General features: G+C 40.9%; 1 protein-coding gene across 1 annotated transcript in view; it reads left to right on the top strand.

Moving 5' to 3' along the window:
- The window catches only part of LOC126095128 (carbonic anhydrase-related protein 10-like), a 460,639-nt gene that overhangs the window by 336,657 nt on the left and 100,021 nt on the right, over positions 1–23,961 (top strand). Inside the window, exons 4-5 of the mRNA XM_049909836.1 lie at positions 10,626–10,762; positions 12,894–13,085. Of these exons, the coding sequence (XP_049765793.1) occupies positions 10,626–10,762; positions 12,894–13,085 (329 nt within the window). The remainder of the gene's footprint in view (positions 1–10,625; positions 10,763–12,893; positions 13,086–23,961) is intronic.

Genomic DNA, 23,961 nt, shown 5'->3' with positions numbered 1-23,961 from the left:
ACTTTGCTTTAATGACTTCCATCCCAACTCGCGTATCATATCTGCCACACTCTCTCCCCTATTACGTGATAATACAAAACGAGCTGCCCTTTTTGCACCCTTTCGATGTCCGCCGTGAACCCCACCTGGTAAGGATCCCACACCGCGCAGCAATATTCTAACAGAGGACGAACGAGTGTAGTGTAAGCTGTCCCTTTAGTGGAATTGTTGCATTTTCTAAGTGTCCTGCCAATGAAACGCAACCTTTGGCTCGCCTTCCCCACAATATTATCTATGTGGCCTTTCCAACTGAAGTTTTCGTAATTTTAACACCCAGGTACTTAGTTGAACTGACAGCCTTGAGAATTGTACTATTTATCGAGTAATCGAATCCAACGGATTTCTTTTGGAACTAATGTGGATCATCTCACACTCTTCGTTATTTAGCGTCAACAGCCACCTGCCACACCATACAGCAATCTTTTCTAAATCGCTTTGCAACTAATACTGGTCTTCGGATGACCTTACTAGACGGTAAATTGCAGCATCATCTGCGAACAACCTAAGAGAACTGCTCAGATTGTCACCCAGATCATTTATATAGATCAGGAACAGCAGAGGTCCCAGGACGCTTCCCTGGAGAACACCTGATATCACTTCAGTTTTACTCGATGATTTGCCGTCTATTACTACGAACTGCGACCTTCCTGACAGGAAATCACGAATCCAGTCGCACAAATGAGACGATACCCCATAGGCCCGCAGCTTCATTAGAAGTCGCTTGTGAGGAACGGTGTCAAAAGCTTTCCGGAAATCTAGAAATACGGAATCAACTTGAGATCCCCTGTCGATAGCGGCCATTACTTCGTGCGAATAAAGAGCTATCTGCGTTGCACAAGAACGATGTTTTCTGAAACCATGCTGATTGCGTATCAATAGATCGTTCCCTTCGAGGTGATTCATAATGTTTGAATACAGTATATGCTCCAAACCCCAACTGCAAACCGACGTCAATGATATAGGTCTATAGTTCGATGGATTACTCCTACTACCCTTCTTAAACACTGGTGCGACCTGCGCAATTTTCTAATCTGTAGGTACAGATCTATCGGTGAGCGAGCGGTTGTTATCCGTTCCTCAGAAGAACTGTGTCTGCAGGAAAACCGGAATATGTACTCTATTTTGACAATTTGCCAGTCTTGCTGTGCTATGTTTTCCCCCTAGCAACAACTTTTGTAGCTATTTGACATCACCTCGTAGTAATTACTCTATAGTAACCATTGAAATATGACAATATTTAAACAGGTACGTGCTGTTGTAATAAGGTCGTACTCAGTACCGTTGAATTGTTGACCACCTGTACCCGTACATGTAGTGGGGAGCACCTCCTGTGTGAACGTACTACGAACTCTTTACATTCAAGCGTCCTCAAATATACGGAATGTGAAAATACAAGCTCTCCACAATATTAACAAGCGGTATTCAGTTTATTGGTTGTGCTGTGCAATGTGAAAAATGATATGATGCTGTTCTCCAAGGTATTCCATCATGTGCAGGCCTTTTCATCTTTTCTTATTACTGCAACCTACGGCCATTTAAAACTGCTTACAGTATTCGAATTTTGGTCTGCCTTTACGACTTTTACCTCCTACACTTTCTTCCATTACCGTACTGGTGATTCCTCGATGGCCCAGAATATACGAAGCTTGCCCAGAAAGTAACGCACCTCATTTTTTTTCTCAGCCGAAAACAGAGCTACGAATGCGAAACGTTGCGTATATATTATTTGAAATCTCCTGAGTGAGCGCGCCAAGTTTCCGTCACTTCCGACAGATAGCGTAGCTGCAGGACAGTTTCAAAATGGCGTCTGTAGGTGATGTACGTTACACGCAACGTGCCGACATTGAATTTCTCGCCGCAGGGAAATAAACTGTGGGGAATATTCACTAACGCTTGTGCAAAGTCTATGGAGCGTCTGCCGTCAACAGAAGTGCAGTTAGTCGCTGGGCACTTGGGTGAGGTCACCAGAATGCGGTTCAGCGAAGCTCCACGGTTTGCAGACGTTGGGGAGACCTTCCACGGCTGTTACATCTGACGTGTGGCAGCGAGCTTCACTTGTTTGGGCCTTTAAAGGATTCCATTCGTGGAAGACATTTCGAGGCGATGAGGAGATGGTTCACACAGTGAAGCACTGGCTCCACCACCAGGACCAGTGTTGGTACCGACAAGGCATACACGGCCTTGTTTCACGCTGGAGAAAAGGTCACAGAACGAGACAGAGATTGCGTGGAAAAATAGGGAGTGTAGATAAAACACCATTCTTTTGCGTGTGTTATGTTCAGTAAAGAATTGTTGAAGAAAAAAAATGCAGTACTTTACTTTCTGGGCAACCCTCGTATCTTATCAACCGATCCCACTTTTCAGCCACGTCGCGGCAATAAATCAAATTTTTTCTCAATACTGTACATTACCTCTTCATTAATTATTCAATTAACCCATCTAATCTCCAATATTCCTCTGTAATAGCACATTTGAGAAGATTCTATTATCTTTGTCCCTCATGTAAATCGTTAACATTTGACTACCACACTAGATAATGAATTGATAATTATATCAAGACCATAAGCTGTCGACAGGCGTATATACACATCAACGGGGACAATAGAACCGGGACTCGAACCCGGGATGTGCTTACACGGCAGATGTTCTATCCATCTGACCCACTGAGAGCTCAGAGAATCAGAGGATAGTGCGACTGCAGGGACTTATACCTTGCACGCTCCCCGTGAGGCACACATTCCCAAATTAATGCCCTCACTTTACGTTCGCAGTGCCCCTGCCCATTACACTTATTACTCACGGCAGACAATCTGACCGAGTCTCGCAAGAGTTCGGGCAATGCGTGTGCATCCACCACAGAAGAAGAAGGTCAATGGCCAGTTAGCCTTAAGTATATGAAGATGGTATCTGTTCCTTCGGACATGTCCGAAAGGACAGATACCATCTTCATATACTAGATAATGTCTAATAAAACATGTATACCAGTAATTTTCAAGAACATGAATGTATGGTTTGTCTAATTATTTATTGTAAAAAAAAGTCTAAGAACGGAATGGAATTGCTAGCGTTATTCGAGAAGTACGGTCCTGTCTTTTCAAAAAATTGATACAAGAGTGAAAATAAAAATTGTTTTATTTGCAAAATTTAGCTACCCTTCCAGCTACTTCTCTAGAGAGTCGCCACCCCGACTGAGACATTTGTCGTAGCGTTGTACCAACTTTCCTACACCCTCGTCGTAGATGTAAGTCGCCTGTGTTTTCCGCCACTTCTCTACGCTGGTCTGGAGGTCGCTGTCTTTGCCAAGATGTTGTCTTCATACATGTGAGCAGAGATAAACATCAGAGGGAGCCACGTCAGGGCTGTATAGTGGCAGATCAAACACTTCCCACTGAAAACGCTGCAGGAGCTTCATAATTGCTCCGGTGGTGTGCGGCCGAGAATTGTCATAAAGAAGAAAATGCATGACAGTCATGTTGTGTGGGTTTGCATAATATCAGACGAAATCTCTCAGCAGGCACCCCCACTTGGAGGTAGACGCTGCTTTCTAGGTTTCTTTACGTGCTTACTGTACGCTCAGAACTGAAAAGAGCGATATGAAGCTATCAAAGAACGTACTAGGGACACTGCCCAGAATGTCTATGAAACACTTAATCGGTTTTTCGCAGTGGTTTAAATTTCGCGACTCCTCTCACCTCACTCTCCGAATAACCCTCAGAGAGACATAATAGAAACATTGATTCACTTCTTGTAGCTGGGACTGACAGTCAAAGATGATCATGCTGTCCTTTAAAAATGTTAAATGAATGTAAACCCCAGCTACAAGAAGATAATTAGCTTTTATTATGTTTCTGGTTCCTCTGTGTTATTAGAATTTAAAATGTTTTATGAGCAATTAATACAAATACTAGCTATATTTTTAGTTTTACAATCCTGAAGGTTCTTGATGTACACAAGAGATGAAAAATTATCTTGTACAAAAGTCAAATGTCGATGGTGACTGTGTCATACAAGAAGAGAGTAGATGCTTTTGAAATGTGGTTTACATAATAAAGTCGAATTTTAGATGGCTTGACCAATCAACTAATGAGGAGGTACTGAATAAAACTGGAGAAAAGTTAATTTGTAGCACAACTTAAGTGAATGGAGTTATTGGTCGGTGGAGTGTATCATGAGGCATCAGTTTTGTAATGGAAGGAAGAGCAACATGTCAAAAATATAGAGGGAGACCAAGGCTCGAATGCTGTGTGTATATAAGTAAGGGGTGTTAAACAAGTATACAGTAATTCATGGGATGATTGTATGCATCAAAACAAGAAAGAAACGTATTATAACCGTGGTTCCTACAAAGCATACATTCTGACATGTGACCAGTCCAGAGTAGGTGACCAAAGTGATTTCCATTCCTCTCAGTGCATGTCTCTGTCTTTCAGTGTAAGGAGTCATGCAGTCTTTGAAATCGTCCTGATTGGTTCTGAATGTGGTGAGATGCAGGGAAGACATGTTTTTGTAAGTCCTGCACATAGTTTATTAGTGTGGCATCATGTGCCCCATGTCCCCATAACCAACATTATAGTGGATTTAGGCCTGGGGAACGCGCAGGCCAAGGTAAGGGACCTCGACGGCCAATCCACAGATTTTCAAACGCCCTCGTCAGGTGACGAAGCACAATACAGAGAATATGTGCTGGTGCGCCGTCATGCATGTACCACATCAGTAGTCTGTCCTGACATGGCACATCCTCCAGCGAGATAGGCAGTACGTTCTTCAGAAAGAGGTGATAACGAGCCCCAGTTAATATCTGTGGTAGCATATATGTCCCTATTGCTCTGTCGTAAAGAACGCCTTTACATACACTGACTGAGAATCGATCCTGATACCTGGCTTCTTGAACCATACAGTATGGGAATTTTAATCGGCCCACACGTGCTGATTTTATAAATTTATAACGCCATCTCCTGTAACCCCTGCCTCATCAGGAAACAATATCTTGGAGACAAACTGAGGATCTGCTCCAATAACCATTGGCAGAACTGCACTCTGGCAGGATGGTCTAGTGCCCTAAGGGGCTGGGCGCGATGAACATGGTTCAGAAACGACAACTGATCATAGAGCACCGCCAGGACCAGAGGATGACTAACACCTTCAGCTGCTGCTATTCGTCACACCGTAGTTCCAAGATTTTGTCCAGTCCATCTAGTATAGGCTCCTCCGTTTGAGGCGTGCGAACTGTCTACTTTGTTCTGTGCTACGAAACCTGTTTCCCCAAGACGCTAGAACAATCGACTGAACAGTTAAACAGATGGTACCCTGTGTGCTTCAGTGTACAGGTTAAGGTATCTCAGATTAACTCTATTTGTTAAACCATGACAGTAAATCTAGTCTGCCATTTTTCTTGTGAAATAAAAGGTCTCCATTGGTAGATTGTATCGGTAAGAGAGAAAACATGTTGTACCGAACCAGAAACATCACAATAACATGAAGGAGGGTCGTTCAATAAGTAATGCCCCATTTTTATTTTCATAGAACGTATTCATTGTTAAGAGTCTGAATTTAGTGGCAATATACATCAACATGTCATGTCCATGTTCTGTTTTCCTACGCAGTCTCCATCGGTTTCTATGGCCGTCCACCAACGTTGTAGAAGAGTATGTATTCCCTGCTGGTAAAAGCTCTTGCCCTGTGGGCAAAGTCATGTTTTGTTTGCATGACTGACACTGTCGTCATCTTGAAAGTTGATCCGTGACAGAAATGCCTCTCCGTCGGTCTCCAAACGCTCCACCAATTCAGATGTAATGGCCTTTCTTTGAATCTTGTGATCCGCTGTGAGCATTCGTGGAACCCATCGTGAGCACCTCTTTGAACATCCGAGTCTCGATCTCTGCAGACGCACTTCCAATGCTGACCGACGTATGTAGAGCCAACTGCCGAGTTGTCATGCGCCAGTCGGACCCAGTAATGGCATTCGCACGACTCAGCATGTCGCTAGCACTGGCTGTGACAGGACGTATAGAGCGTGGCTGATCATGGAGCTCTGTTTCTGCACTTCCTGAAGCTGTAACTTTCTTTACCCAACGCACAACTGTACTCCTACCAACTGCAGCATCGCCATACGCTGCACACAAATGTTTACAGATGTTCACCACGGTTTCTTTTTCTGCGCACAAGAATTCAGTAACAGCATAATAATTCCAATCCCTAAGAAAGCAGGTGTTGACAGATGTGAAAATTACCGAACAATCAGTTTAATAAGCCACAGCTGCAAAGTACTAACACGAATTCTTTACAGACGAATGGAAAAACTAGTAGAAGCCAACCCTGGGGAAGATCAGTTTGGATTCCGTAGAAATACTGGAACACGTGAGGCAATACTGACCTTACGACTTATCTTAGAAGAAAGATTAAGGAAAGGCAAACCGACGTCTCTAGCATTTGTAGCCTTAGAGAAAGCTTTTGGCAATGTTGACTGGAATACTCTCTTTCAAATTCTAAAGGTGGCAGGGGTAAAATACAGGGGGCGAAAGGCTATTTACAATTTGTACAGAAACCAGATGGCAGTTCTAAGAGTCGAGGAACATGAAAGGGAAGCAGTGGTTGGGAAGGGAGTAAGATAGGGTTGTAGCCTCTCCCCGATGTTATTCAATCTCTATATTGAGCAAGCAGTAAAGCAAACAAAAGAAAAATTTGGAGTAGGTATTAAAATCCATGGAGAAGAAATAAAAACTTTGAGGTTCGCCGATGACGTAATTCTGTCAGACACAGCAAAGGACTTGGAAGAGCAGTTGAACGGAATGGATGGTGTCTTGAAGGGAGGATATAAAATGAACATCAACAAAAGCAAAACGAGGATAATGGAATGTAGTCGAATTAAGTCGGGTGATGCTGTGGGTATTAAATTAGGAAATGAGACACTTAAAGTAGTAAAGGAGTTTTGCTATTTGGGGAGCCAAATAACTGATGATGGTCGAAGTAGAGAGGATATAAAATGTAGACTGGCAATGGCAAGGAAAGCGTTTCTGAAGAAGAGAAATTTGTTAACATCGAGTATAGATTTAAGTGTCAGGAAGTCATTTCTGAAAGTATTTGTATGGAGTGTAGCCATGTATGTAAGTGAAACATGGACGGTAAATAGTTTGGACAAGAAGGGAATAGAAGCTTTTGAAATGTGGTGCTAAAGAAGAACGCTGAAGATTAGATGGGTAGATCACATAACTAATGAGGAAGTAATGAATAGGATTGGGGAGAAGAGAAGTTTGTGGCACAACTTGACCAGAAGAAGGGATCGGTTGGTAGGACATGTTCTGAAGCATCAAGGGATCACAAATTTAGTATTGGAGGGCAGCGTGGAGGGTAAAAATCATAGGGGGAGACCAAGAGATGAATACACTAAGCAGATTCAGAAGGATGTAGGTTGCAGTAGGTACTGGGAGATGAAGAAGCTTGCACAGGATAGAGTAGCATGGAGAGCTGCATCAAACCAGTCTCAGGACTGAAGACTACAACAACAAAACAACATGCTGCTTGTAACGTGAGTCGCATGTAGAAACTATTTTGACGCTGTACTACGGCCCTGCCAACTTCCAGAACGGTTCGAAACTTCACTGGCGCGAAGAACAAACATCAAATGTGAACGAGTACTTTTGTCAATATGTATTAATTTTTTTTAATGTGGGGCGCTACTTACTGAACGACCCTCCTACTTCAAACGTGACCTGTAAGCAGAAAAAACATCACGGTACACACCCGGAGTTAAGAGAAATGTACCCAAACGTAAACAGATGTAATAAGACTACAGTACAATCATACAAAGTAAACGAATCAACTCACTGCAGACTACTGAGCCAAATAATGTTTATTTCGATACTGGAGGGCAGTGTCCCAGCACGTTGTTGACCCTAGTATGACACGTAGTGCGAGTGCAAAAACGGTGCTCATGTCCGCAACCATATGTTCCCAGTATTCGAGGTCAGTAATTGTAATTAACATTAATTGTCAGGTAGTCGTCCGAAAACACGGGTAAGGCATTGCCATGGCTGACGTCACAAGAGCACGTCCTATGAACACGTGTTCAAATCTCACGTGTCAGAACGTAAGCGCGATAAGACACAACGTTAGAGCACATTTTTGTCTTGTTTTGAGGCATACTATCATCCCCTGAAATATTGGATAGTTTGCTTAACGCCCCATATAATCACAACCAGATGTTGGGTATTTAGTGTTACCGTTGGTATCACTTGTTTTTTACATAAACGATATCAAACCATTATTTGTGTACATAGTATAAAGAAAAACGTTCGTAGTGAGAGCTCTTTTTCTCGTGTGCGTAAGGTACGTAAGCATCCTGTATGATCACCTGCATCCATTTATGTGCATTGTGCATTCCGACGGACTTGGACAATTCCAGCAGGACAATGCGACATACCAAACTTCAAGAATTGCTACAGAGTGGCTCCAGGAACACTCTTCTGAGTTTAAACACTTCCGGTGGCCAACAAACTACCCCGATATGAACATTATTGAGCATATGTGGGATGCCTTGCAATGTGGAGTGCAAAGATCCCCACCCCTTCGTACTCTTACGGATTTACGGACAGACCTCCATGATTCCTGGTGTCAGTTCCCTCCAGCACCACTCCAGACATTAGTCGTGCTCGCGGTGGCCCTTCACGGTATTAGGAGGTTTGCCAGTTTCTTTCCCACTTCAGTGTATTTCTAGTCATAATGTTTGCTCTTAGATGCCTGTCCGATTTATCTATCGCTATTATTTTAATTATATTTGTTTTTTTTTCTCAGTTTACGGTAGACCTCAGCAATGCCCACGTAGCAAAATTCACAGTTTGGTCTTTCCCACTGCTGCGAGCTACGCTACTGGCCATTAAAACTGCTACACCACGAAGTTGAAGTGCTACAGACGCGAAATTTAACCGACAGGAAGAACATGCTGTGATATGCAAATGATTAGCTTTTCAGAGAGTTCACACAAGGTTGGTGCTGGTGGCGACACCTAGAACGTGCTGACATGAGGAAAGTTTCCAGCTGATTTCTCATACACAAACAGCAGTTCACCGGCTTTGCTTGGTGAAACGTTGTTATGATGCCTCGTGTAAGGAGGAGAAAGCCGTACCATCACGTTTCCGACTTTCATAAAGGTCGGATAGCAGCCTATCGCAATTGTGGTTTACCGTATCGCGACATTGCTGCTAGCGGCATCTTATCCGCATGGCTGTAACGGATCGTGCAGCCACGTCTCGATCCCTGAGTCAACAGATGGGGACGTTTGCAAGACAATAACCATCTGCACGAAGAATTCGACGAAATTTGAAGCAGCATGGACTATCAGATCGGAGACCATGGCTGTGGTTACCCTTGACGTTGCATCACAGACAGGAGCACCAGGGTGCACGAATGGTAAAAGTCATTTTTTCGGATGATTCCAGGTTCTGTTTACAGGATCATGATAGTCGCTTCAGTGTTTGGCGACATCACAGTGAACGCACATTGGAAGCCTGTATTCGTAATTGCCATACTGGCGTATCATCCCTCGTGATGGTATGGGGTGCCATTGGTTACACGTCTCGGTCACCTCTTGTTCGCATTGACGGCACTCTGAACAGTGGTCGTTACATTTCAGATGTGTTACGACCCGTGGCTCTACCCTTCATTCGAACCCCGCGAAACCCTACATTTCAGCAGGATATTGCACGACCGCATTTTGCAGGTCCTGTACGGGCCTTTCTGGATACAGAAAATGTTTGACTGCTGCCGTGGCCAGCACTTTCTCCAGATCTCTCATGAACTGAAAACGTCTGGTAAATGGTGGCCGAGCAACTGGCTCGTCACAACACGCGAGTCACTACTCTTGATGAACTGTGGTATTGTGTTGAAGCTGCATGGGCAGCTGTACCTGTACATGCCATCCAAGCTCCGTTTGACTTAATGCACAGGCGTATCAAGGCCGTTACTACGGCCAGAGGTGGTTGTTCTGGGTACTAATTTCTGAGAATCTATGCACCCAAATTGCGTGAAAATGTAATCACATGTCATTTCTAGTAGAATATATTTGTCGAATGTGTACCCGTTTATCGTCTGCATTTCTTCTTGGTGTAGTTTAATGGCCAGTAGTGTAATTAACATTAATTATCAGGTAGTTGTTCGCAGAATTTGGGTAATTCATTGCCATGTCTAACATCACAAGAGCACTTCCTATGAACACGTGTTTACATGTCACATGTTAGAACATATGCTTGATAAGACAAATGGTTATAGCACATTTTTGTCTTGTTTTGAGGCATAGTATCATCCCCTCAAATATCGGATGGATTCTTTAACGTCCTGTATAATCACAGCCATATGTTATGTATTTGGTATTACCGTTGGTATCATTTGTTTTTTTACGTAAACGACATCAAACCCTTACTCGTGTACATCGTATAAAGAAAAACGTTCATAATGAGAGCTCTTTTTCTCGTGTGCTGCGGGATTAAAACTCATTGTTCAGTATAAAGAAAGCTTACAAGTAACCTCGTGTGTTCCATTAGAGGACGTGGCAGACAGATGTGAGCAATACCTTTTGTTTGTTTCTCCTGCAGGACCGGCGTTCTGGGGCCTCATCAACCCGCAGTGGACGCTGTGCAGCAAGGGCCGGCGGCAGTCGCCCATCGACGTCGACCCGGACAAGCTGCTGTTCGACCCCCTGCTCAGACCGCTGCACATCGACAAGCGGCAGGTAGCTATGGCGCAAAGGCTGTGCTAGTGTCTGACTTCACTCGTTATTCCGAAGTTCTTTCGTGAACAATGTTACCAAAAAAGCGAAATGTGGGGTGGATGAAGGTAATCGAAACTGACAGTGGTTGACAGCTGAAGGTCAATAAAGGTAAACCGTCATGCTCTCATATTAACCACAGCCTCATCACCACCACCACCTTCATCGCCATTTGATAGCAACAAGGTAACTGTACCAAACGTCGTGCACCCATAAATTTGGGTTGGGCGTCATTTCCCCTCAGAAATACGCGAAACATCGCCTTATTTAAACCTCAGGTATGCAGAATTAACTTGTGTACCTTTTTGATTTTGAGAAAATTCAGCAACTACCTGTAACAACAATGTTGTATCTTCAACCATCAAGTAGTTACTGGTTCGAGACATAACGTCAATGTTACAGGCAGACTGCGGAAACCAGTTCATAAATGTTGGCCACTGATACATCGTGTATGCGACTAGAGTTAACCTCCTCAACGTCAGTCGAGGGCTGAAGATAGCGCACTCAGGCACCGACACTAGTTGCCATGGAACAAATAACGTCTTAAGGACAGTCCCTCAAACTTCCAATCAGAAGGATGGACATACAGAAACTTCTATTGAATAATTTGTGTTCGTCTTGTTTTACTATTATTTTGTCGAACTTACTACCTTGTATTAACAGAGTGAAGCGTTTTCTGAGAATTTACCTCTTCCTTTACTATAGTTCTCAAATAGAAAACAGATTATGATAGTCTGTATCTTATCAATAATTTAGACATATTTATCGGTTTTGATTTTGAATTAAATTTATTAGTAAGCCAGGTATAGAGGTTATGGTTCATTACTTAAATTCGCATGAAGTTGTCACTATGCTCTATAAAGCAACTCTTTGATCTTTACAAGGTTATCTTCACCTCATCTGAATCCATAGATTCCTATTATTTGCATTAACTGCGCTTTTGGACACATTAATAATCACATTCCAGTAGTCTTTGAACGATTTATGAAGTCAAAGACGTGTTAAATTTCATTTTTTTAATTTTAATTTAAGATATTATATCTGAGTTTTGTCGAAGTTTTCATGTCTCCAATTCTTGATAAAATGCTGTGTTGCTTATACTGGCCAAAACTAACCTGCAAGGAAAGGAATCATGATTGTATTTCACTTGATTGCAGTCACATTTTACACAACATAATTATTTCATTTTAATTCAGTCTCTCCGTTGTTTCAAGGACGAAGCATCATAACGTGTCACAGTACATCTGGAAGATATTCGGACAGATTGAGTAGAACAATAAAACTATAAATTATGATATTTAAGAATTAAGAAATTAATTACAGGAGAGAATACAGTTAACAATAATTACGAAATATACCGATAATTTAGTGAATTTACATGTTGTAATGATAACCAAATGTCAAGTAAAGGTTTCAAACATATCGTATTAATGGAAGTCATCTTGACATTCGACTGGAATGGTGATGGATGGCCATGAATCATCGAAACGACGTGTCCTGGACCTAGTAAACAAGCCTCTATCCTCCACGTATTAAGAATATTTCATAAACTACAATCTTTCTATAACGAAATTTTCACTCTGCAGCGGAATGTGCGCTGATATTGATACGTCCTGGCAGATTAAAACTGTATGCTGGACCGAGACTCGAACTCGGGACCTTTGCCTTTCGCAGGCAAGTGTTCTACCAACTTTTCTTAAATACAAGAACGGATCATATTTTTAAAATTTTGTTTTTAATCTAATATTGTTCGCTTTCGTTCGTTGCATCTGTTCAGGGCGGACCTCGTAAGACGCCCCCCTTTAAATTCGTCATTGATCGGTTAACTCAGTTTTTTTTTTTTACTACAGAGGGAAGCTAACTCTCTGACCGAACATGCTGAGCTACTGTGTCGGCGTTTTGCTTACTACAACACAACATCCAGTCCCTGAGCGGAGGAAAACCAACTGAGCTACTCAAGCACGACTCACGACCCGTCCTCACAATTTTAATTTCGCCAGTACCTCGTCTCGTACCTTCCAAACTTCACTTTTGCTTGGGAAGGTACGCGGACAGAGGTATCTGCTGCAGTTATGTGTCCCTCTTCGGTTGGCAGGTGAGCGGTACGTTGCGCAACACGGGCCAGACGCTGATGTTCACTGTGGACAAGAACTCAAAGCACCCGGTCAACATCTCAGGCGGCCCGCTCGCCTACCGCTACCAGTTCGAGGAGATGTACTTCCACTACGGCGGTGACAACATGCACGGCTCCGAGCACCGCATCCACGGCTACACTTTCCCAGGAGAGGTAAGTGCGGCCGAGTGGTCAGGTCAACTTAGGGACACGCTTAAAGGTATCCATACTTGTTGGCATCTAGTACTTTCATCCCGAGACCGATACTGAAACACTCAATAATTTTGATCTGATGCTTTCTGTATTTAGTAACTGACTCCCTGTATTACGAGCCGTGATCTTAGTTTCTATGTATACATATTATAAAATTTGTGTGTGTGTGTGTGTGTGTGTGTGTGTGTGTGTGCGTATCTATGTTCCCCATCACCTGCTAAAACACTGGACCAATTTCAGACAAACTTGGTACACTTACTCCCTACTGTCAGGCAACAATCACTGTGAGCTTAAGAACCACCTAATTGTCACAATTAAGACGACATGACGTCATTAACAATGAGATGCTTGAAACACTGCCGCATGATGTATGGCGTTTAAATGTATTAATTCTGTTATGCTAACTGTATTCGCTACAAATTTCTCAGGCAGTACCGACATGTGCCCCTATAAGCACCTACAAATGTATACCATGGTACCATATATAGTTCAGGTGATATGACGTTGTGAACACTGAGATGTGCGATAAACTGCAGCGTTGTTTATGACGTTTGAATTTATTACTTCTTTTCTCCTAACTCTAATCGCTACACAGTATCCACATGTGTTGCGGAGTGTAGCTACACACGTTTAGCATTTTGCAACACATAGTTCAAGAGACATGATACCATAAACACTGAGATGATCACGTTTAAATGTGTTAATTTTTCGCCAACTATTCTATTCCCACCATATTTCGTTAACAGTATCCACATTTTCCGCTGAATGTAGCTCCACAAAGTTACCATTTTTTGACATATATTTCCAGAGATATGATATCATATACAATGAGGTATGTTAAGAAATGACGCATCATGCATAAAATTTTTGCACGTTTGTTCTTTACTACTAAGAAACTTCTACAGTCGAGTCAACATAACGGAATTCCTGACATCTGCAAATACTTATGGGAGTTTTTAAGTGCGAAGAGCAAACGGCTGTAGGAGAAAAAGAGTCAATCGAGCTATGAGCAGGTATTTCCATGGAGACGTTTACAAAATCACTTTGTAGACACTTGAAGCAGCTACTCCCAGCTGGCAGAAACTATCTGGATACTGTACTTTTATATTTTTATATTATCCATATTTTTATAGACTTTTTCATAATTTCACAGGAAATAAAATTTGTTCAGTACTTCGCAACATACACAGTTCACATTTTGTTTTCTTTCCTAACTGAAAATTGTCAAAATGAATACACCGGAAATGACGGATTTCTCAGCTAGTAACAAGTAAAGAAACACCATCAGAATCACAGTCCCTTCTATTACCGACTACCGGTTTCTTGACGTCTTAGTTGGAAAAGGAAAATGAGTCGACAAAATAGATTACGAAAGTGTCACATTGTAAAACAGTACCATCGAAAGCAGCAACAAATAACATCCAAACATCACGAGACCCTCACATACAAGGCACGGCAAGGTGCAGTTTGTCAACAGTGGCACGAATGACAGAAAAGAGGAAGTAGTGGTGAAAAAACTGTATAGTCTGTCACATGACATGTACATGCGTCATTGATACAGTGTAAACAAGACTCTTCCATTATAAAATAAAAATAATTAATAAAATTATGAATGACGTTAACGTAAAACTTTTTATTATATATGCTATGTTATAAGGTAAATGATCTTAAAACTGTGTTTTAACACGTGGATGACCAAATATTGCAAATTAGACGTGTTTGTTAATTGCGCACTGTCTTACGAATTGTGTAAACGAGACCGAAAATTTACGAAATAATGCTCACTGTCAGGTTGTTGTCTACATTTGTGTTTTACTTTTACTTTATAACAGCGTACTATGCTTGTTGAAACTTACTTGGTTAACATGACTTTTAATTTTATCAATTACTTTTATGTATTTATGTTCGAAGACTTCGTTAGCTGTATCAATATATTAGCCGGACTAAGTCATGTGACTAAGTATCCGACTTTTTCCCCACAACTTCCATGTATTTATACGTTAGTTTAATGTCATCCACAGCACTGTTGATGTTTTGATGTTATTTTAGTATCTTTGATGTTATCGTTTATTAATGTACACCTTTGCAATTTCTGTTTTGATACCTCTTTTTCCTTTTCCAGTTTAGACCGGAAGATCATCTGCCGGGTAGAAAGCTGGAAATAGTTAATAATAGATACAGCAAACGACACTTTGTACCTGCACTGGTACTGTTTATACCTTTATATAAATTATCGTATCGAATTATTCTAGTAATGTAATGATACATTTTAATTATTTACCCAAAATTTTGGCTACATGAAGTGGCTTCTATTTTACACCCAGTTTTGATACTAAGTATAAGGGCACAAACTGCTCTCTCAGCTTTAGAAATAAAGAGTATTCACATTTTGGAGCCACTAGAACGTTCCACCAAAGAGCTCTCATGTGTACAGTGCGTTATTGTAAGAACAACTGTACTACTGATCCAACTCAGATAAATAGTTTAAGTAAGCCTGTTGGCAGCACTGACAGAAGTTAAACAGAGTAAGCAAATGGTGCGCTAAGCAGTTAAACACATGGCACATTTGGACATTTAAAAAAAAAAAAAGAGAAACCATTTGAGAGTAATATTCTGCTTGCTTGACCCAAGATTCAAAAATATATATTTTCAGAGCTAGTGGTAGGGAAATGACTACAGGAAGGCTTTTGTCAGCTAATAATCTCGCTGAAACCGCCGGCAGCAGCAGCAGCGAACTATACAGGGTGTTACAGAAAGGTACGGCCAAACTTTCTGGAAACATTCCTCACACACAAAGAAAGAAAATATGTTATGTGGACATATGTCCGGAAACGCTTACTTTCCATTTAGAGCTCATTTTATTACTTCTCTTCAAATCACATTAATCATGGAATGGAAACACACAGGAACAGAACGTACCAGCGTGATTTCAAACACTTTGTTATAGAAAATGTTCAAAATGTCCTCCGTTAGCGAGGATACATGCATCCACCCTCCGTCGCATGGAATCCCTGATGCGCTGATGCAGTCCTGGATAATGGCTTATTGCATCACAGCCGTCCACAATACGAGCACTAAGAGTCTCTACATTTGGTACCGGGGTTGCGTAGACAAGAGCTTTCAAATGCCCCCATAAATGAAAGTCAAGAGGGTTGAGGTCAGGAGAGCGTGGAGGCCATGGAATTGGTCCGCCTCTACCAATCCATCGGTCACCGAATAAGTTGTTGGGAAGCGTACGAACACTTCGACTGAAATGTGCAGGAGCTCCTTCGTGCATGAACCACATGTTATGTCGTACTTGTAAAGGAACATTTTCTAGCAGCACAGGTAGAGTATCCCGTATGAAATCATGATAACGTGCTCCATTGAGCGTAGGTGGACGAAACTGAAATGAGCCTTAACATGGATATTAAGCGTTTCCGGAAACATGTCCACATAACATCTTTTCTTTATTTGTGTGTGAGGATTGTTTCCTGAAAGTTCGGCCGTACGTTTTTGTAACACCCTGTATAGTGGCTCCTCCCTCATATGGCATTAGCACACAGCAAACAAACAAGAAAGTGCTATTCCTTGTATAAAAAAAGATGGAATGAGCCATTAAGCGACAATACGTGTGTGAGCGCTATGGACTAATCTTTTAGAGAGCGGGAAGACGCGAATATTTTATTCCTCAAGTTGTATAAGCTATCAACGAGTACCTGACAATTGCAGCGAAATCAGTGACCTCTGATTGGTTATTTTCATATGTAAGCAGCACATTGTCAAAGTCACGTAAAATAGTAGCTGCGAGGTGACTGGATAATATATTGGGTTTTAGTGACCGTACCGAATAATATTGGAATGATTAGCCAAGATTTTATTTAATTATTTTTGGGTACTAGTCAGTTGTTTTTCTGATGATCCGCTCTTTAATTTCGATTCCTTGTTCGAAATTTTGGTTGAATTCATTCATCTTTCCACAATTAAATTTCGCAGTGTCAGAAACTGTGTGGATTAAACTTTTCTGCAGTTAACCGTTAATCTGTTTTCTGAAGGCTATGTGCCGATGTTACTGACTGCCCTACTGCTTACATCAGTTACATTACATTCCACGTGTTCACAACGACACTTGTGGCATCTGTGCAGGGAGAAATGTTTGTATCATTTGTCATGTTCAATGACAGATCACTAATGTAGCCAGCGCAACCAGAAAAAAAACCTTTGTCACTCCTCACATTATATGGCTCCAGTGATGTTCAAACCTGTTCCCTATTTGTTGGCAATGGAGGAAAACACTCCGATTTCTGCTTTCCATATACAGGTATGAAGGGAACCACTGTGAAGCTATTTCATTAATCCCATAATGTTTCAGATTATACAAAAGTGATGCATGGTCCATCGAATCAAATGCTCTTTGTCATATCAATGAAAAAACGTACTGTCCCCAACGTATTGTTTAGACCTGAAGGTACTTCAGTAATAAAAGAATAAGTTGCATTTTCTATGGAGACTCGCTCCCTGAAACCAACCTGCCAACCTGCGAGTCTGGCAGAAAACCATTTTTACTAAGATGTGCCACTATTCACCTCTATATTGCTTCTGGTAGCAAAGAACTTGGTTGGAAACTGTCTACGTTTGCTCTTTCACCATTTTTACAAAGCTGTTTGAATAATGAGTATGTCAGTCCGTCAGGAAACTGAACGATCTTGAAAGACACGTTGCACATGTTACTGAGTACGGGACTAGTATATGATGCATATGTCTTACATGGCATTTCATTATACCAATGGAAGTATTTCCTCTATAATTATCTATTGATTCAGTTTCAACTTCCCTTGTTTCCTGTAGCTACATGTGATTTTGTAATCTCGGAATACCGGCTTTCGAAAGTTGTACTTATATTCTCTACCGATGTAATTTCGATTTAACTTGCCACCCTTTGCCAAGAAGTGGTAATTAAATACTTTTTACAACTCTTGTGAACAACTACAATTTCATTCTTACGTAAGAGAGGTGTAATATGTTGAGCAACTTTATTATACCCTGATCCCCTTTTCACAGTTGTAATTATTGTTATAATTTCTTAGAGAGTTCTGTTCTCATGGTATAATGCATTGTTTCAGCCTGTTGATGGTGACCTTCAGGTCTTTGAAGTACTGCCTGTAGTGGAATTCTGTTGCTGGACTCTGGCTCCAGTTCACGTTCCAAACTATTCATATTATGATACGGCTCTCCTTTCCTCCTAACTGATATTCCAATGCCATTGGTTATTGATCGGTTGCTAATTAGTAGCGTATGTCTTCCTGCAATCTTTTTACTGTGAAACAAGTAGTTTAGAAAGTGATAAAGTGTTGAAGTATAGCATTACGTGTATTGTTCAAGTTGTCTGTATTCTAGACTTCTTAGAAGAATTACTGTTTGAGAGTGTCTATAAATATCCGCTTTGCCAGTGGACTCATATATCTCAATCGTTTGTTCATGGCGTTGGGGCATGCCTCTACTTTAATTCCTTCAAGTATTGCTGTAAGTGCATCATGATATGACGGGCAATTACTAATTTTTCTAACACTGTGCCGTTAAACTAGAGATCAACTTATCAAGATGTCGTCTATGATCGTGGTCGTAGTTCCCTTAATTCTAGTTAGAAAGTATAGTATACACTCTGTGCTAGGCTGTAAGATTCTCCAGCGAATCAGAAAATCTATATTGAAATATTCTCACAAATTCAACTTCATATCCTTCTTAAGAAACGAGTCTAGCACAGGATCTAGTTGTTGTTGTTGTTGTTGTGGTCTTCAATCCTGAGACTGGTTTGATGCAGCTCTCCATGCTACTCTATCCTGTGCAAGCTGCTTCATCTCCCAGTACGTACTGCAGCCTACATCCTTCTGAATCTGCTTAGTGTATTCATCTCTTGGTCTCCCTCTACGATTTTTACCCTCCACGCTGCCTTCCAATACTAAATTGGTGATCCCATGATGCCTCAGAACATGTCCTACCAACCGATCTCTTCTTCTAGTCAGGTTGTGCCACAAACTCCTCTTCTCCCCAATTATATTCAATACCTCTTCATTAGTTATGGGATCTACCCATCTAATCTTCAGCATTCTTCTGTAGCACCACATTTCGAAAGCTTCTATTCTCTTCTTGTCCGAACTATTAATCGTCCATGTTTCACTTCCATACATGGCTACACTCCATACAAATACTTTCAGAAATGACTTCCTAACATTTAAATCCATACTCGACGTTAACAAAGTTTTCTTCTTCAGAAACGCTTTCCTTGCCATTGCCAGTCTACGTTTTATATCTTCTCTACTTCGACCATCATCAGTTATTTCGCTCCCCAAATAGCGAAACTCCTTTACTACTTTAAGTGTCTCATTTACTATTCTAATTCTCACAGCATCACCCGACTTAATTCGACTACATTACATTATCCTCATTTTGCTTTTGTTGATGTTCATCTTATATCCTCCTTTCAAGACACTGTCCATTCCGTTCAACTGCTCTTCCAAGTCCTTTGCTGTCTCTGACAGAATTACGATGTCATCGGCGAACCTTAAAGTTTGTATTTCTTCTTCATGGATTATAATACCTACTCCGAATTTTTCTTTTGTTTCCTTTATTGCTTGTTCAATATACAGATTTGAATAACATCGGGAAGAGACTACAACCCTCCCTCACTCCTTTCAAAACCACTGCTTCCCTTTCATGTCCCTCGACTCTTATAACTGGCATCTGCTTTCTGTACAAATTGTAAGTAGCCTTTCAATCCCTGTATTTTACCCCTGCCACCTTCAGAATTTGAAAGAGTGTGTTCCAGTCAATATCGTCAAAAGCTCTCTCTATGTCTACAAATGCTAGAAACGTAGGTTTGCCTTTTTTTAATCTAGCTTCTAAGATAAGGTTTAGGGTCAGTATTGCCTCACGTGTTCCAATATTTCTACGGAATCCAAACTGACCTACCCCAAGGTCTGCTTGTATCAGTTTTTCCACACATCTGTAAAGAATTCGAGTTAGTATTTTGCAGCCGTGACTTTTTAAACTGATAGTTTGGTAATTTTCACATCTATCAACACCTATTTTCTTTGGGATTGGAATAATTATATTCTTCTTGAAGTCTGAGGGTATTTCGCCTGTTTCATACATTTTGCTCAACTGATGGTAGAGTTATGTCACGACTGGCTCTCCCAAGGCTGCCGGCCAGAGTGGCCGTGCGTTTCTTGGCGCTACATTCCGGAACCGGGTGACCGCTACGGTCGCAGGTTCGAATCCTGCCTCGGGCATGGATGTGCGTGATGTCCTTGGGTTAGTTAGGTTTACTTAGTTCTACGTTCTAGGTGACTGATGACCTCAGAAGTTAAGTCGCATAGTGCTCAGAGCCATTTGAGCCATCTCCCAAGGCTGTCAGTAGTTCTAATGGAATGTTGTCTACTCCCGGGGCCTTGTTTCGAGTTAGGTCTTTCAGTGCTCTGTCAAACTCTTCACGCAGTTTCATATCTCCCATTTCTTCTTCATCTACATCCTCTTCCATTTTCATAATATCGCCCTCAAGTACCTCGCCGTTGTATAGACCCTCTACATACTCCTTCCACCTTTCTGCTTTCCCTTCTTTTCTTAGAACTGGGTTTCCATCTGAGCTCTTGATATTCCTACAAGTGGTTCTCTTTTCTCTAAAGGTCTCTAGTATGGAAAGAAAAATTCTGTAATCTGAACTGGTGGATCTAGAGAGGTCTGTACTGAAATGGACATTGCTATGTATTGATATGTCAACTCTTTTGGATCAGTCAATATTCATTACATCAATAGCCATATCTCTCCTCTACGACGAAGTCCTTTCGTAGTAATCATTTAAAATGTTAGCGTGCTAGTCAAGATCTGTTACCAGTTCTACCGCTTTACCCTTAACTCATGCAATATTTTGATTCAATCAGTCAATGCACACTTTGATTGGCCTTTCCCGTTGTACTGTCCTTTATAATCTTCGTCAACCATCATTTCTCAGTCCTTACGTGTACGCTGCGCAGAGTAGGCCGATCTATGGATATTCTCAGCTGACCACAATAATGTGTGCCATGACACCAATCATCAGCACTTTCACGAGTCTCTTATCAATTTGCCTCACAGCATTGTGAAGGTGGGGTTGAAGGTCATGCCGGAAGAGCTGCACGAGGTGAACATTAGTGATCTGAGTTTGAGTAGCAATCCTGTCCAACTCACAGTCTATATCTTAAGCGCAGGCTATTCTCAGCCCCTCTCACTATAATTATCTGATTTGTTTTAGAAATATCCTTACATAAATACCACGAGTCCGGTGGCACTTTATTGAGACCACCAACTGGTTTGAAAATGCTGGTGAACTGGCGCTCCCTATCTAATGTTTCATACAACTGCGGGGCTATACCGCGCCCATGTTTGCTTTCAATATTCTTGTGTATATCAATGACCTTTCATCAGTAACATTACCAGATGCCAAGTTTGTTTTGTTTGCCGATGATACAAACATTGCAATAAATAGCAAATCAAGTATAGTCTTAGAAAGATCAGCCAATAAAATATTTGTGGACATTAATCACTGGTTTTTAGCCAATTCTTTGTCACTAAACTTTGAAAAAACACACTACATGCAGTTCAGAACTTGTAAGGGGTGTCCCAAGAGTATATGTCTAACATACGATGACAAGAAGATAGAAGAAGTGGACAGTATTAAATTCTTGGGATTACAGCTTGATAATAAATTCAACTGGGAGGAGAACACCACAGAACTGCTGAAGCGTCTTAACAAATCTCTGTTTGCAATGCGAATTTTGTCAGACATAGGGGATATAAAAATGAAAAAGCTGGCATACTATGCCTACTTTCATTCCATAATGTCATATGGGATTATTTTTTTGGGTAATTCATCAAGCCAAGATAAAGTTTTCCGGGCACAAAAACGTGCAGTAAGAATTATATGTGGTGTGAACTCAAGAACATCCTGCAGAAGCCTGTTTAGGGAACTAGGGATACTAACTACAGCCTCCCAATATATTTATTCCTTAATGAAATTTGTCATTAAAAATATATCACTTTTTCAAACCAACAGCTCATTTCATGGAATCAATACTAGAAATAAGAATAATTTTCACAAGGATTTAAAGTCACTTAGTCTTGTACAAAAAAGGTGTGCATTATTCAGGAACACACATTTTCAATAACTTGCCAGCAGCCATAAAAAGCTTACAACCAATGAAATTCAGTTTAAGAGAAGCCTAAAGGATTTATTGGTGGCCAACTCCTTCTACTCCATTGATGAATTTCTTAGTAAAACCAACTGATTTGTGTATAATTACAACATAACTTCTGCACAATTTCAGTGCAGTAATGTGTTCACTGAAAATTTCTGTGTGTGTGTGTGTGTGTAAGTATAATCTAACTTCTGCACCATTTCAGTGCAGTAATGTGTTTATTGTAAATAAGTATTACAGTAGTTGTATTACATGTTTATTACCTTATAAATAAATAAAAAACTTTTTTATTTTAAATTCAGTGCATTAGTATTTGCAAAATGACTCTTAGTGTTCATTAAAAAATGACGATCATTCCACTTGGGACCTGTTGAATGGTACATTAGCTTATTTGTTTTAGTTGTAAATATTTGTCATGTATTGTTGTTTTTCTGACATGTTCCACATCCTGGAGGACCTCCTCACTACGGGTCAATTGGAATGAAAGTAAATCTAATCTAATCTAAATCTAATATGCATTATCATCTTCTTCTCAATTTTTCCTAGCCAGCTTAGGCTACCTAACAAGGCTGAGTCTCTGCTGAAACTTACCTCCTTCTACAACTAATGAAGCCTGCTTTCCACATGGAGGTGAAAGTTCACTTCCCTTAGAAACCTTTGAATTCGTTGTTGGGCACACAGACACACACCATTATCGTCTCATTAAAAAGACTCTCCAATGACTCTAAAAGACTTACACCCATCGTGATTCACAACGCTTTCCATAGATTAAAATGCCTTTCATCTTCTGTACCACAATCCTATATGATATTTTGAAGCGCTATGTGGGACGCAAATTGCCAGACAACTCTCAGCACGCGATGTGAGGAGGGACTAGGTAGATTGATTTATAAATGCGTTAATTATAGATACTGAGCATCACGTGCGATATCGATACGTGTTAGTTAGTAGTTGCTTTCATTATACCAGTTCGACTCCAACGTGAATTGTTAGGCACTGTGCCTACCCCTTTAAAAGAATCAGTTTGCAGATGTGCTATCCATTAGAGAGCAGCAAATTGCATTAACGCAAGCGGAGTTCCTGGAATGAGCCGCGCACCGACAAATCTGGGTGGGTAATTTATCGATTGCTCGCTCCAAGAGCTGCACTAGTCGTTCGGCAGAGCTGCACACAGCATGAGATGCTGCAGATGGATTGACAGATTGAGAAAGAAGCACTCTCAACTTCGTAAAAATTATTTATTAATATTGTCAGGTGGTGATGCTCCGCAGCTCCTATATATTTTAAAAAACTTCGTGTTACCACCTTGATCTGCTGGTAAAATATTTTATGTACACAACCAGTTTAAGTCGTCTGACCATCTTCAGGTTCATAAAAGCATTCACAGCATCATATTAGGTGAAAAAGAAAATCATTATCGGTGGATGATAAAACCATGAATAATGAACTGTTATCGTATTTGAACATGACTCAGTACACTTCCTGACACAATTTTTATCGGTTGTCGAAGTAATTTATATTACTATGTGATAATAGAGTAATATTCATTGCTTTATCATCTGAGTGTAATGATTTTATTTCTTCTCCTAACGTGACTCTGTGAGTACTTTTATGAACCTCATTATGGT

Source organism: Schistocerca cancellata, chromosome 8 (genome assembly GCF_023864275.1).
Source record: "Schistocerca cancellata isolate TAMUIC-IGC-003103 chromosome 8, iqSchCanc2.1, whole genome shotgun sequence".
Taxonomy (NCBI): Eukaryota; Metazoa; Arthropoda; class Insecta; order Orthoptera; family Acrididae; genus Schistocerca; species Schistocerca cancellata.
Note: the sequence above shows the minus strand (reverse complement) of the source record. Positions and strands in the feature narration are given on the sequence as shown.